General features: G+C 33.6%; 2 protein-coding genes across 3 annotated transcripts in view; one reads left to right on the top strand and one right to left on the bottom strand.

The window, feature by feature from the left end:
* Positions 1–6,383, top strand: part of LOC114347869 (coiled-coil domain-containing protein 6) — an 89,058-nt gene extending 82,675 nt beyond the window's left edge. For both annotated transcript variants that reach the window (XM_050659358.1, XM_028298531.2), the window contains exon 6: positions 2,035–6,383. The gene's annotated coding sequence lies outside the window, so the exon portion shown is untranslated. The remainder of the gene's footprint in view (positions 1–2,034) is intronic.
* Positions 6,384–8,242: 1,859 nt separating this feature from the next.
* LOC114347841 (40S ribosomal protein S4) lies at positions 8,243–12,121 on the bottom strand. The gene is made up of 5 exons (XM_028298505.2): positions 12,032–12,121; positions 11,429–11,687; positions 11,274–11,371; positions 9,348–9,649; positions 8,243–8,414 (listed from the first exon to the last, which is right to left on the bottom strand). Exons 1-5 carry the CDS (start codon positions 12,032–12,034, stop codon positions 8,291–8,293), a joined length of 786 nt encoding a protein of 261 aa, XP_028154306.1. The 5' UTR covers positions 12,035–12,121; the 3' UTR covers positions 8,243–8,290.
* Positions 12,122–16,411: the final 4,290 nt, after the last annotated feature.

The following is a 16,411-nucleotide window of genomic DNA, read 5'->3' as shown; positions in this document are numbered from 1 at the left end:
AACAAGCTCATATAGATGGAAAACATCGACAAAAACGAACTATGGTGTATTCCACGAATATACTCGTACGTCTGTTTTGGAATATCGTGACAACGAATATTTTAGTGTGCAACATAAGAAGTACGAAAGTATTTTGCTCTAATAATTACTCCAATAAACAACAATATAATTTGCAATTTACTTTCGTTCTTCATATTTTGCACAGTAAAATATTCGTTGTCGCGATAATCCAAAACAGACGTATATTCGTGGAATGGGGTATATTTTGTGCGAACTTAAAATCGGAAACAAAAACCTCGAACGTCTAGAGTCAGAGAGTATCCCGGATACTTTCAGGATCTATTTTCTACACAGCGCGAAAACCGAATTTTACATCCGGAGAGTGTTCAGAGGGAAAAATTACTGTTGTAATGCGCATGGGTTCTCCTGGTTTAGTCCAGGATTTGCTCCGCAAATACAGCTAATCAGTAGAAGAGTATATTCGCACTGCTGTTGCCTTTGCGACTCAACAGTTCAATAGTTTGAACCCCAAGAGAGGCTCGCGCTCTTTGCCCATGGTCTCCAATAGACGCTGTAGGCTGAGTACGCCTTAGAAAAATTGTTCATTTTCGTTACTTTTAATAAATTTTGAAGGACAAAAACTATCTTACAACCGAAAATAGTTAAAAAAGAGTATGTAATTCTAAAACAAATTCAAATTGCGGGGTGAATTGAAGTGACCACGGACTTACGATTGTCTCCAATAGACGCCGTCGGCTGCGTACAGCGTGTATTGGAGACCAACACCTTAGATTTGATATTTGATGTATCCTCAGCGGCGGATGAGAATTTGACAATCAGTAGAGGTAGAGATAGCATCGCGCGTTGTGACGTCTCTGTAATGTCTGTATGGGTAGGTAGGGAGTGGGGTGGAAACAGTAGTAGAAATTATTAGTAAGCGTTGGATTAAGAGCTTACAGTAGCGCGTCATCAATATAACTTCTGGAGATGGTATCATACCTTTATTCGTAAAGTCTGCGACACTTTGGCAACAGTGCTTCGGGATTGTTTGACATAACTTGAATGTGAAATTAACTCATAGGCACGCTAATTGGAAGTAATAGGAAACGATTTTGTTATTAGTAAATAAATTTTTATTAAAATAAACCAAAATGGGTGAAAATTTTATGTTAAAATGGGTATTTGTACGAAATAATAATACTAAATAATCATTTCGTTGTGAAGCGAAACAAGAGCCGTCTTATTTTATTTAATTCATAGAGCGACAAAGGCACTTTAACTTTATATTCTCGCATTAGAATTCGAAATATTTTTACGTAAAATATACCTTTACATATAACTAAAACTCACAATTAACAATAATCTATTTTTTCAAATAGGCCAACAACTTAGTTCTATTACACAAAAATATAATAAATTATAAATAAACACTACTTTCCTATGAAACAACAATAACGAATTCTTAAAATAATACACTACTGCACTGAACAGATATCGATAAAGGTAACAGAACAGATAAGAGAAAATCTAACGCAGGTTTGTCAAAATGACAGTGACAATTTCTCTATGTTGCCTAATTAGTTCTTAGTTATATGTAATATGTTCGATTTCTTGTTAGAAATAAAAAATTTTAGTAGGTCCAAAATGACACAAAATCTAGGCATGGAATAAATAAGTTTATTTGAAGAATGTGTATTTTTTTGTTCTGCTTAATGGCGGTACAGGCTCGTTTTTTTTAATATTGTATTTAATTACAGAGTAATTTCCACATTCTAATATTTTTCTCAAATTGGGCTCTGTACCGACATTCTTTATTATATTCCGAATATGTGTGCCAAATATCTCGACCAAATATTCAAAATTGCAATCTTGGACCGCGTTTGTTGCTACCTGTTGATCGCTACTGTAGCCCCTTAAGGAATATTTTAAAATTGATTATGAGAATTATTGAAAATAATGAGATTTGAAAATATAAGATTATTTTTTGCATGTGAAAAATTGAACATTGTGAACAAATTTCTTTTTTTGTTTCAGATAAAAGTGATATTTGGATGTAATCGTTCCTGGTGTTTACAACAATTATGCTATAACGTACGTGCAGAGCTCGAGTATATTCGACATTTCTCCACACGTCCAGAAATAACTATCCACCAGATCAGGAGCAGCTGATTATTATTCAACTTTTTTAGTTTAACATTATTTTTGCTTTGTCACACGGTTTTTATATAATATATATTCATGTACTTACGCCATTTACATATTTCGGGGCTCTCCTATTTCTGGCTCCAGCTAAACCTTGTTCATTATAAATAGGCGATAAAGTCACAAACATACATAGTGTTGCATAATTTCGGGGATCCTGTCCTGCGGAAGTGTATAGGGATAAATTAGGAGCTCTAGTTGCAAAACGACCATTCTCCACTTTCACAAATTTTACAGGAAACACGAAAATCTATAACTACGGTATATATGGCACAATGAGTACAATTGTTCACACACACACTTAACCCATTGACACCGAAATTAATAAAAATATTTTGGAGAATGGTTGTGTTGCAGCCAACCGTTGTATATTGGTTCTTTTGCAAGTTAACAATGTAGAGATTGGTTATTTTTTAATTTAATAAAATTGACAGAACCTTTTTACAAATTTATTGAACAAAAATCGGATCATTTCTTCTTCTGGAACTGTTTGAGTGTCAAAATTATCCAGGCATTATTTGAAGTAAGTTAGGGAACATCTATAAACTACATTGTATAGAAGAGGGTGGGGAGACTAAAAAGACACTGAAAGGGGGGTCATGAGTTGCAATTCCAAAGTTCGCTTGAGGGGAGGTCCTCAACTATAAACGACGTTTTACGACGAAGGTGGGAAAGGGTATTAAAAAGTCCCAAATTTTTTATGACATAGTTTATGCATGTTCCCTTAGACCTGCCTCCTCCTCCAATTCTTGACTAAAATGATCTTAAAGAAGGTTCCTCACGTCGCGCAACTTATATTACTACTTGCAAATTTTTCCGGATTGACAAGTGGATGATGTGGTGGTGACAACATTCCTTTGTTGGTGGTCTAAAACTCTTCAGCACTTATTACGACCAAATTGGGCATAGATTTTTTTAAGAGATCTATTGATGTAATTTTTGATTTTAAATAACCTAAAATACGAAGTTTGTAAGCCTATGAATAAGCAAATAGCTTGACTGCGCCAGTTATAAAACTGAAAATCCTTATCAGACCGAAGCAGAGTTGAACTCTCACCAACAATGTAGTATTCATCAGGCGTTGGAATAACTTCTTTTTCCTTTTTAGTTTTTTCTCAATGTTTTCAAGAACTTGGTCAAGTGGAAGATACAAATGACCAAGCAACGAGATTTTATATTCTGTTTTCTCAATTTTCATCTTAAAAAACAGTGACTTCTAATTTAAAAAAAATAAACACATATTTTTTAAATTTCATCAAAATGATCTTCACACAAATGTATTTTAGATTGTGTAGACATGAGTGCCGATTAAACACTTTTCCAAAAAAGAGTCAACATCCCTATTGGCTGTCATTGTATGTACGAGCAATATTAACTCATTTTGAAGATATGTATATGAGTGTATCTTTGAGCCAAAATTTTTTTTCTTCAGCAGACCATTTCTCTTCGATTATGAGGCGATGAATCTCATGGCAATCGCCCCTTGTAATATGACCCAAGTGATGTAACTTCTCATTGGTTAATAAAGAGTTTTATTATTACTCAGTCCCCTAAGAATCTCTATGTTCTGCTAAGGAAACTTAAATCAATTAAATTACAAATACTTGGGAACTTTAATAAACAAAACTGAAGACCAAAACAATGAAATAAAAATACGTATCGAAATTGCCAGAGCCACTGACCTATATGGTGTAGAGTCCTGGACTCTCAAACAAAACAACATAAAAAATATTGAAAGTTTCGAGATGTGGTGCTACCGTCAAATACTGAAGATAAGTTGGGTTGCAAGTCACAAACTTTGAAGTAATGCGAAGGATAGGAAAATACCCAGAAATTTTGTTAACGATAAAACGAAGAAAACTCGAATATTTGGGTCATCTCATGAGTGGACATAAATACGCATTACTTCAAAATATAATGCAAGGAAAAATATAAGATAAACGGAATCCAGGCCGTAGAAGAATGTCATGGTTTCAGAATTTGAGAGAGTGGTTTGGCTGCACCACTAATAAACTCTAGGTCTGCTGTAAACAATGTCAGGATAGCCTTGATGATTTCCAATCTCCGATAGTAGTGGCACGAGAAGATTTTACCACAGTCCACGACAATTCGTTGCTTTGATAATCTCCAAGTTGAATGATAAAAATCAAACATCCTTATTGTATGCCTGTTTTTATTATTAGAGTCTGATGTTTTCTTTTCTTTGGGTGCCGTACGTTATGCAGCATGTAGACGTCGATTATAGCTGGTTGTCAAATGTACAGAGATCTTTCTTTCCGCTCTTCTTATTATTATCATACTGACATCAGGCCGAACCAGTTTCTTATATCTCTGACCTATGAATGTCGCCAGGGTCTCTTCAACCTTCAACTTTACCCATCAAGATGACATTTAGGAGATTATATATTTGTTATTTCGTGGAATATAGCCCAAATATGAAACCTGTCACTGCTGAACGAAATCAAATAATTCTCTTTGAACATTATTTCTTCTTAGAACCTCACCATTTCTTACATGATCCAGGAATTCTAAGCAGCCTTCTGAGACACCACATTTCGAAATCCTCACACGATTCAGAGATCTCATTTTAAGTAAACAGGTCTCACTTCCATATATCAGGATGAGCCAAATTTTTTCTAGCTATTGTTACTCTTATACTCATTTTCAGGCCACAGTCCCACTAACTATTGAACGTATAATATTTAAATCCCCATTCAATAGCTCCATTATGTATATTCAACTCAGCTTCCATATGGGGTTCTCTCTCTCTCTCTTTCTCTCTGTCTTGTTGTTTCCCCAATATTCCTAACAATGTTTCTCCATTGGTCTCTATCTTCAGCTGCTCTAAGAGCTTCGCAGAATGAGTTTCCAGCTGAATTCTTTATTTGGTCAGACCATCTAGTTGGTGATCGTCCTCTTGATCTTCTCCCCGGAACGTTTCCAGAAACAATTAATCTCTCCAAACTGTCGTCACCTCTGCAAACCACTAATTGCCTGCTGATTGTCAAATATTTGGTTTTTGCTATGTTGATACCCACTCCTATATGATCCTACTATGATATTGACTAATTCTTGTATCACATGCAAATTCTGAAGTATGTCTTTCAAATCGGCCAAGGATCTCAATGAGCTTGTGGTGTCACACACTCTCAAACGCGTTTCCTGGGTGCATGAAATAAACTAACGCATTTACATCTCTGAATCGGTACAAAAAGAACAGCATGTTTATCGTTCCTGAAGCCAAACTGTAAAGAACTAATCAGTTGCTCAGATTTCCTCTCTATTTGCGTATGTATGATGCACAAGAGCCATGTTTCCAAAACATTGGAACATCGAGATAATCAGTAGGTAGTCCTCATAATGTGATGCCTTGTGTTTCTTTGCAGAAGTGACAAAACTGAATTTCACCCAACCAGAAGGTATTTTGTCTTAGCTTTAAACTGAAATTTGCCATAATTGCTGTGATCTGCACCATCTGTAGAGGATATCTGAAGGTCAGTAGATCTTCAGTTATCTCATTTGTATGAATCTTAGAAGAAAACTAAACTTCAATTTTTTCAAGTTAAGAGAGAATAATGTTATCTAAGCAAAAATTTTTTGTTACCGGAATAATAACCAACGATATCAATACATTTACCTACAGACTGATACAAGAATCTTGAAAATCAGAGTACAAAAATAATAAAGTTATAAATTGTCAATCAAAAATTTTTAGTGGCGGAATTTTGTGCCGGTGAGTGTAGTATGAGGCTAGCACAATGGCCACTTCGGTCTCAACGTGGCGATGTCAGTAAAATGTAATCTCTTTGACTCTTTCTTCTGGTTTTATATTCTAATATGTGAATTGAAATTGATGAGGTTGGGTAAATTTCTTGATCGTCCTATTTGTAATAAACGAGGTATAAACGTTTTTATTAATTAAATGTTTATATAATGTGACGCAATAAAGTAAAAAATATTTTTTGGTAATTCCACATTGTTGCCAAAATTTCGTGGCATAGCCATTTTCACATGTCATGTGATATTTAAAGTTGAACAATGAAAATTTTAGTTTAGAAGTATTTTCTATGATATTTAAAGTAATGGTCATTTCAAATGTATTTCCGATAAGATAGAAAGTAACGTTTGAATGTGTCTGCTACATTATTTTAATAATAAACTTGCATTACTCTACACTTTAATGATTGAGTTTCTATTCATACTCCTTGATCACACCTAACCAGATCCTGTTCCTTTTCTGCTTATTGTAATCAAAATATACATGCAGGCAACAATACATTGGCTCCTAGGGCAGTCCTTACAATATTGCCTTCCTAAGCAAGAAAGCAGTATCTCCAATTTTTACAATTTTCGAGTTTAGTCTTTTATATGGGTTCTTATACAATTATTAATATATCTAACAAAGTTAGAAAGCACTAAACCTTAATTCCTGGGTCTGGTAGACTATTAAAATTGCAGTAACTCAACTTGTTGTAAGGCATCACTTAGTTAAAAGGCAGTAAGTATATTATACAAGTCTAAAAGGCAGTATCACCCACAGAAAAAAAATGGAGATACTGCTTTTAAGCAAGGTTGTAATAACATACCTTGCTGAAAAGCAGTAACCACCATTTTCATTAAAATTTATAAAAATATCTTATAAAAAAATAAACTTATTCAATTATATGAAAAGCAGTTAAACAATTACAGAATCCATAAATATTTTCATGCCAGCTCAGCCCTGTTTATTAAAATCTGCATTATCTCGAAACTTACATTTGTGGAGATACTGCCTTCTTTCTCAGGATGGCAGAATAGGGATTCTGGCTTATACAGAAAAATGCAAGCGGGTGTAGGGTAACATGTATTGCACTTTGTTCCCTTATTCCTCATGCTTAGTGTGACCAACTAGCCCGAAAAATCCTGGACATGGCCCGAATTACGAAGTCGTGTCCTGGACAAGGCTTCCGGGCCATCCGAATTTTCAACGTTTTGGTAAAATTTTATTTTGAATACGTTATTCTTTTAAGAATTCACATCAAATTAAATTGGTGGGACGCAAAAAAGTCGATAATTTCTAGAATGTAATACTAATTTTTTTCTTCTACAGCACTACAGCCCAAATTGAGCCTTTACCTCGTTTATTTTTTGCCTCCACCCTTGTTTGCCTGTAGCTGCTCTTCTCCATACACAGACTCCTAAAAGTGCTTGTGCGTCGCTGTTTACTGTGGCTTCCCAGTGTTTTCTTGGCTTTCCAACTGGTCTTTGTCCCAGCATTCTAGCGTTTGGTGCTCTTTGTATACTAGTAACAGATCAACAATTTTCTTTTTTGAGAATGATTTCCGGATTGGGAGTCGAAACGTCAAAAACTAAGAAAAACGTAGTTATCATTACAACTAATTGTCGCTTAATCCCAACAAAAATATCATTGTCAACATAAAAATGTTAAATAATCAATAAAATGATATTAAAGTTCTATATTTTAAAAAAATGGCCAGATTTTCATTAAAAAGTCCCGGATTTCAGTTGTTTTTTCAGCTTTGTCCCGAGTTCGACTGAATTGGAGTTGGTCACACTACTCATGCTCCATAGAGCAGTTTATGATTTAATTGGTTATTTAGTCAGCAGTAATAGCTGCCTTCAGTTGTAGTGTAAACAATTCAGCACACATATTTTCATCAAAGAACCCCTTCAATATAGTAAAAAGATGGTAATCCATGAATGCAATGTTTAGAAAGTTATGAGTCACAATATCACATACAAACAACAAAAACATGCATTGAATTAGCCAGGCAGTGTTGGATTTGAGGTAATAACATGCCAGGAGTCAGAATTTGGCTTCTTTTCTTTGACCATGAGAACTTGAGAATAGTTTCTTACAGTCTACTTGCAGCAATTGGTCTTGGATACTGCCACAATGTGAACCAGTTTGAGTTTGCTTGTGACTTAGGATTTATTCAAATATTCCTTCAAAGCTGAAATATCTTAAGCATTAGTTTATATTATTTTAAGGGAGAGAAAGTGAGTAATATCACAATAGTTAATAAATCAAAGACACAAATCAGATTTTTTTAAGTTTTATTGAAAATAATGTAATCAACCATTACATTTAATGTGTTTTGGCTGCTAACCTCTTGTCTCTCTCTTCAGCAATAGACAATTTGACTCCCTTTCCTCTTGGGAGGGAAACGAAGGCCTTAGCTCCCTTACCAATAATGAAAACGTTATTTAACCTAAAAAAAAAAAACAAAATTATTAATTTGTGATACTTTCATTTCAAGTACAAGAAAATAAAAATACCTCAAAAATATTGAAGACATACAAGATGAAAAAAAGTTTTGTTTTTTGTTCTTAGGAAGTTAAAAGCCTAAAATTTCTGTTCAAATTACAAAAAAAAATTTAATGAATGACTCGAATGAATATTTCTGATTTATTAATAACAGTTTAAATAATGGCACACATAATTTATTTTTAACTAGTGCCCCACTTGAATTAACTTTTGTGTGTTGCTCTAAACACAAATAAAGTATATTTTTGTTGAACCTTTTCAAACCATTAGAAAACAAGGATTATTTAGGCTGTGCTTGTTGCAAACTTTCATTTAAACAAATCTTTTATCACCCATAGACATTGTCTTGCCCAAAGACGGGCTCAAATAGCTTGTGTACTTGACAAATAAACAATTATTTGCCTACTCGGTATACGAGTTTTGTGATTGTGATGGCAAGAAGGTCACTCACATGACCTGTACAATTTACAAGCATAAACATTTGGCTTAAAAACCTTGACAAATGAATCAGTGGTGTGATTATTAAATGAATAGTCACAGGGAGTGCCAATTATATGTGAATTTCGTTTGAGCACCTCTACAAGTATAGACAACCTACTCACATGCAGTAGCGGATCCAGGGGTGGGGCAAGGGGGCACATGCCCCCCAGGCAGATCAAAAATACACTAGATAGAATAGATTTTATTGGGGTATATTCCAGACTCCTTGAGTTTGTACCCTATGTGCCCCCCTAATCGATTTTCTGGATCCGCCCCTGCTCACATGATATGGCAAGTATACCGAAGTAACAATGTTCACCAAGTGCACAAGTTATTTGAGTCTGCCTTTAGAGAACACCACTGTAATTTTGTTGTGTAAAAAAATTTGTTAACCTACCTAGTAGCAAATACATGACCATTAGCATCTTTAACATGCACAATATCAAAGGATCCAGGATGACGTTCCCTATTGATAACTGTACCTACACGACCCAAATTTCTTCCTCCAGTGATCATACATAAGTTTCCAGATTCGAACTTAATGTAGTCTAGAATTTTAGATGTGGCAATTTCCAATTGGATGGTGTCATTGACTTTGATGTTTGGGTCAGGGTATCTGATGGTACGGCCATCATGTGTCACCAAGAATGGAATTCCTTTTGGTCCAGTTTGGACTCTTCGTACTTTGCAGAGTTTGTACTAGAAAAAAAGATAGTTTAGTGTTAAAGAAAGTTCACACATAAAATATTATTCGAATGGTAAATCAGATGAGTAAGTGCAGAATCATTTTATGATCATAATGATATTCTGTTCTTGTGCCTAAACATCATGTTTTCTGTTGAGTTAGTTTAATCCCATTTCTGTTAGTTCAACCTTTGCTTTTTGAACAGTATTTCTTGTGTTGGGGCCACACTAACGTTAACATTCATTATCCTATTAATTAGACACCAAAAATTATGCACATTGAAGGGTCTGGCCACATTTATTTTAGCGTGTTTTAATGCAATAAGTTATGCACTGAAGTTCTTTAAGTTTGGGGCTAAAAAAATATGTTGCTCTGAAGCTATTTTCTTGAGGCATTTTTACAATTTTAACTATTTATAATGGGAAATAAGCCACAATATTATTAAAAAATGATTTTTATTAACGTTAATAGTAGTATTTTGTATTTTGACAACGGCACCTGATTTGGGCGTCGAAACGTTAATAAAAATCATTTTTTAATAATATTGTGGCTTATTTCCCATTATAAATAGTTAAAATTGTAAAAAGTTATAATAAACATTCAAAATGGGGACAACTTACAGTTTAGGGCAACGAGCCTACAGTGTTGCCATATTTTTTTTATAATTTAGATGTTGTTTAAAATATTATAAAGTTACGCAAATATATTTTGAATATTTTTTGTTAGGAAAAGCTATAATTTTTAAATTTATACAAAGCAGGATTTATAGAATATATTCTAAATTATTTTTGTTATTTCACCCCTTATACATTATAAGATATACTTGGCAAAGGGGTCAGAAATTTGAAAACAGAAATGGTCAGATTGCAACATTTGGTTAGATTGCAACATTTGGTCAGATTTCTATCTATTAACATATCTGTTTTTGATTTTTAAATTATATATTGTGTTCTTGTTTCTATTAACTATTGATTTTTATATAATTTTAAATTTTAATGCTTTGAATATAATATCTAAATGGTATTATAGATGTTTCTATTTATTTTCTGATTTCTACCTAACATTTGTTTTTGATTTTTACATTATATAAATATTGTGTTCTTATCCGATGTTGAATTTTAGATGTTACAGTAAGAAATATTTGATAATATGGCAACACTGTCAATGTTTTTAACTTGCATCAAATGTCAACTACAAATTGGTTATGTTTGGTTGCCCTAAACTGTAAGTTGTCCGAAAATGGTGTTCCGAAATTCTCCGCAAATTTTTAAAATCTTCAGGGTACTTAAGGATATCTTTTATTAAGTTAGTATATGACTTCTTTGTTAAATCCACCCTCTTGTAAATCATTGCTTTATCTTTCTTTTTCCTGCCATATTTTGTGAAATTCTGTTTGCTATCACTCCATGACTCCATCACATGACATGCTTCTGCCACCATGTCTGCATATTGCCCACTGATTCAGATAATTGACGTAAATTTTCTTTACGAATGAGGTATGATAAGTCATGGAGTTAATAAGATTCGTGTCTTAAAGGGTTTGCATTTATCAGGTTTATCAGACAAAAAGCAGAAAAAATAAAAGTGATTAGGATTATACCTAAAAAATTTTAGCATTTAAAAGATGGATCTACTTACTTTTGCTTCTTCAGCGGTAATACGGTGAATGGCAAATCTACCTTTAACATCATAGATAAGACGGAAGAATTCACCAGTCTTCTCAATAGTAATAACATCTACAACAAGAAAAAAATATGTAGCCTTTGCACTATACAACCATTAACATAACTTACCCATAAATCCTGCAGGATAGTTACTGTCTGTTCTGACTTTTCCATCGACTTTAATTAATCTTTGCATAACAATTTTTGTGACTTCACTGTTGGTGAGGGCATACTTTAGTCTGTTTCTTAAGAAAATTACTAATGGTAAAGATTCTCTCAACTTGTGAGGACCGGTGGATGGACGGGGGGCAAATACACCTCCCAATTTGTCCAACATCCATGCTTTGGGTGCGTTTAAACGCTTCAAATGCTTTTTAGGTCCTCGAGCCTGTAAAAATTTTGTTAGGTTATATTTTTGAAACACAATTTTTTAACAATAATATTTAAGCTTAAACTGAAGGATAAATAATAACTTATAAATCTTATTTAAAATCATAAATTAAACACGTAGTAAGCACTAAATTTCCATGGTATTATTAAAAAACACAACACAACTTCGTGAATGATAGCACTTTATATTCTTCCAGTAAACCTAAGTATCCGCGGCACCAGAAATAAATATCACTTGAAACACAAAATATGGACTTCTTTAATTAATTTTGGGTTGAATATTACGGGTTTAATTTAATTTTTACACAGATGTTTCACGATAAATAAAATTTAGCAACCTACCATCTTGACTTTAAAAATATGAAAGACAGATCAGGCGAACCACAACAAAATTTTAATAACGAAAGTTACCAACAATCTTGTATGTCAAAATATCCTATGTTCTGTCGTTCTGTGGTCAATGCTTTGCGGTCTTTTACTATGTTGAATGTACAGCCAGAGAATGAAAATTTTTAGAAAAAATCATATTTTTCAAGCTGTTTATCTGTGGAATGTAAAGTTTTACAATCTTTTATGGGGATAATATTCAATAAATAGTGAAAATAAAAATTATAATAACCCCCTCTGTGGCTCAGTGGTTAACTACCTTTGGAACGAAAGGTCCGAATGGTCGTGAGTCGGAATCTCACCAGGGTCTGACATTTTTCGTTTATTATAAATTAATAAATGAAAAAAATAGTTTCTGTCCTTGTGGGATAAGTGTGGGATCGGTACTCACCGGAGGGACCGCAGACGTTCGGATACAATTAGCCAGGGGCGTCATTTGAAATTTAATTGGGGGGGCAAGCATTATATATATATAATACATTATACAATACTATAGTAATAAAATTAATGTATTTTTTGTAAATTTCAGTAATCCCCCCTGACCCTGTCAAATGACGCCTCTGCAATTAGCGTCTCTTTGCAAAGACAATGACGTCGACTTTGCTAAGTAACAAGACATTTACTCAACACACACACTACACATGACACTAGGTACCTAACTGCAAAAATTCACCCTATCTACTATGCCAATGGGCATGAGTTGTCGAGGCATAAGCTAAATAAAAAAAAATTATAATAAGTGTCATCTCTTTTAAATATGCTCTCAAGATGTAAGGGGTTATCCTAGTGTAAAAGTACGAAATTCATATACTTTTTTGGGAATTTCTAAAATAAAAAGTACTGTACTAATTATTGTTTTAAAAATTTGAACGAGCATTTAATATAAAAATATAAGTACATGTAATAGACAAGGCGAAAACGGCGGGTTCGTTGGGAAAAATATTCCCATGAGATCTTTTTGCATAATTACATTCGTGAGACATCCCAGAATAAGGTTCAAGAAGTCGCCCACGTGAAAAGTGGGCCAAATTTTTTTTAATCAAATTACAAAAATCCATATTTTTGGCCCGGACAATTTTTTTGTAGGTTTTTTGGACCATTCTGGATAAAAAAGGTCTCTTATAATTTTTCTCTAAAGTTGATCGTTTTCGAGTTATAAGCAATTTAAAATTGAAAAAACGAAAGATGGCGATTTTCAAGGCTTAATAACTCAGTTAAAAGTTATTATTATCAAAGTCAGAAAGTGACTAAATCAAAGTTTAATGCCTCCCTACAAGATCCCGAAGAAATTATTGTCATTATTTTATTACTAAAGCTGTTATTTTTAAGTAATAATATTGAGCGCCATGCACGTGGTAGCCGGCCGTAAATGCCGAGTGCGAGAGAGATGCCACTCCGGCAGTCCAATTGTGCATCTTACTTGCACTCACATTTACGACCGCCTACCACGTGCATGGCGCTCAATATTATTACTTAAAAACAACAGCTTAGTAATAAAATAATGACAAAAATTTCTTCCGGATCTTGTAGGGGGGGCATTAAACTTTGATTTAGTCACTTTCTGACTTTCCGAGTTACTAAGCCTTGAAAATCGCCATTTTTCGTCTTTTTCAATTTTAAATTGCTTATAACTCGAAAACGATCAACTTTAGAGAAAAATTATAAGAGACATTTTTTATCCAGAATGGTCCAAAAAACCTACAAAAAAATTGTCCGGGCCAAAAATATTGATTTCTGCAATTTGATTAAAAAAAATTGTTAAAAAAAATTTGGCCCACTTTTCACGTGGGCGACTTCTTGAACCTTATTCTGGGATGTCTCACGAATGTAATTATGCAAAAAATCTCATGGGAATATTTTTCCCAACGAACCCGCCGTTTTCGCCTTGTCTATAAAACAATTTTCATAAAAAAATATTGAAAATTAAACGATTTATGCGCCATCCACTGGCACCGTGAAAATAAAAACATGGCACCCTGCTGCAGTGATTGGGATGACTAATAGCACTAATAGAGATCCTAAAACATAAAATTTCAAAGTGATTATTGAAATATGTATAAGGTATTTTCTGTACCATCAACCAGGATGTTTGAAAAATATTAAAATTTGGAAAAATAAGTGTTGAGTTTTTTTTAATTAGTTACAATATTTTCAGTTTCAAAAACCGCCAAATTGACATTTTTTATCCGATCAAAAAAACCCTAGGTAATTTTATAGAAAACAACTTATATTTCAATAATAACTTTGAAATTTTATGTTTCAGGAATAGTTTCAATCACTGCAGCAGTGGAGCTATGTTTTTATTTTCACAGTGCCAGTAGATGGCGCATAAATCGTTTAATTTTCAATATTTTTGTATGAAAATTGTTTTACATTATGTACTTCTTTTTATAATAATGCTCATGCAAATTTTCAAAACAATTATTGGTACAGTACTTTTTATTTTAGAAATTCCCAAAAAAGTATATGAATTTCGTACTTTTACACTAGGATAGCCCCTTAATATATCACAAACGCACAAAATAAAATGGAATTTAGCTAAGAAGATACGATTTTGAACTATATATAAAATATATCAGGACCCGGATATTGCAACATTCTTTAAAATAGGACGGCTCACGGCTGTGTTGAAAAAATGAAAGGCAAAATACGAAACAAAATATGCAAACAAGTGCCAGTAGAAAAGAGGAACACCGAAGCTGAAATACATCGAATAAATAGAAAAGGATATAACCATCTTAAAAAAAATAATAACAATAACACTCCAAATTTCTCTTAATGAGAAAATCAAAACATTATGTTAGAATATAATCACTGTCGTCGTTATCTTCATTTTTGGATTGTAAATGATGACTGGGTTAATTGCTTCGATGCGATTTTCATGCATCCAACATTTTTGTATTCACTTTTCCGAACATTTTTTCCCAAATTGCAGGAGTAGCAGTACACCTATTCAATGCCTCTTGGCATGTTCAGAAAACTGTTGCGTCTGTTTAACAGTTACATCCATAGTAGCAAGTTTTGTTTATTCCTTATTCCCCAAATAAGTTCAATGAGATTGAATTCACAACGTAAACGGAGCAGTCTTAACACAATAAGTCAAAACGGCAATAGGTGTGCGTTTTCAAAAACTGATATAGTGTGTTAAGTATCCATCCGACGCCCTGAAGGGCACTAAGGATTATGAGAAAGAAGAAGAAGAAGTATTTATTAAAATCAGCTAAGTACTTTTGGCATAGCAAATGCCATCATCAGAGTTTCGTTTTATAGGTATAAAAACCTCATAAAAGAGTAATTAAAAATATTAAATATCACATCGATGTGCTTACAGACATTATGGCTACCACATTATAACGTGAACAGCTGTTACTACTCTATTAACACATTATGTCCAAAACTACGTATAATCTGGTCTACTAGAAAAAATTTTGATTTTTCATTCCTTTTTGCCTAATGTAATAATTCCGGCTTGAAAGAACCCTGAGGAAATGAACTATTTCATTCGTTAACCATTCATTTATGTAGGTTAACGAATTTTTATGTATATAGGTACTGTCCAGCAACTTGTTGGGACATAAAATCATGTTTTCCACCCGCACGTAACATAATGCCTTTCGTCTAAATTAACAAATGAAGTGTGTTCTTTTTTTAAATTATTAGTTTCTTAAAAACTCCATTCTTTTGTGAACGGCACTAGCTCTTTTACACAAGACTTTTCTATTGTCTAATGTGAAAGTAATTGGTGTATTCCTCCACGTTCATATCAAGACTAAAATACATAAATGCCACATAAACTATATAAATTGTTTCCCTTTGTTGACTATTAAGCCGGGTCCAGCGACACGTGTACCGTGTAATGTAAAGGCCCCGTCTCACCATCAAATAATTGACAGTTATTTGATCAAACTTGACAGTTAGTGACACAAAGTGACAGTTAGTATGTATAGTTTGTGTCACTAACTGTCAAGTTTGATCAAATAACTGTCAATTATTTGATGGTGAGACGGGGCCTTAACACGAACTCTGCGGATTACATATGCAAAATACGCGCTGCCCGCGCTGGAGCTCGCCGGAGATCCATAGGCTGTCGGTAAAAAGCGTGATGACAAAGACGCTCGCAGTGCAGTACTTGTTCGGATGGCGTTCGTGAAGGTTGTATCGTGTGTACGTTCATTATGCGGAGTGACGAACAATCACTTAAACTTATTACTTTATAGCAACAAAACCCCGGTATTTGGGATCCAAAAAATTGCAATTACTTTAAGTATAGTAATATTCTTGATTGGCATGAAGGATATTCCAATAGGTTTGACTGTAATTAAAATGCTATCTTAT

Source organism: Diabrotica virgifera, chromosome 1, assembly GCF_917563875.1.
Source record: "Diabrotica virgifera virgifera chromosome 1, PGI_DIABVI_V3a".
NCBI classification, from domain to species: Eukaryota; Metazoa; Arthropoda; class Insecta; order Coleoptera; family Chrysomelidae; genus Diabrotica; species Diabrotica virgifera.
Note: the sequence above shows the minus strand (reverse complement) of the source record. Positions and strands in the feature narration are given on the sequence as shown.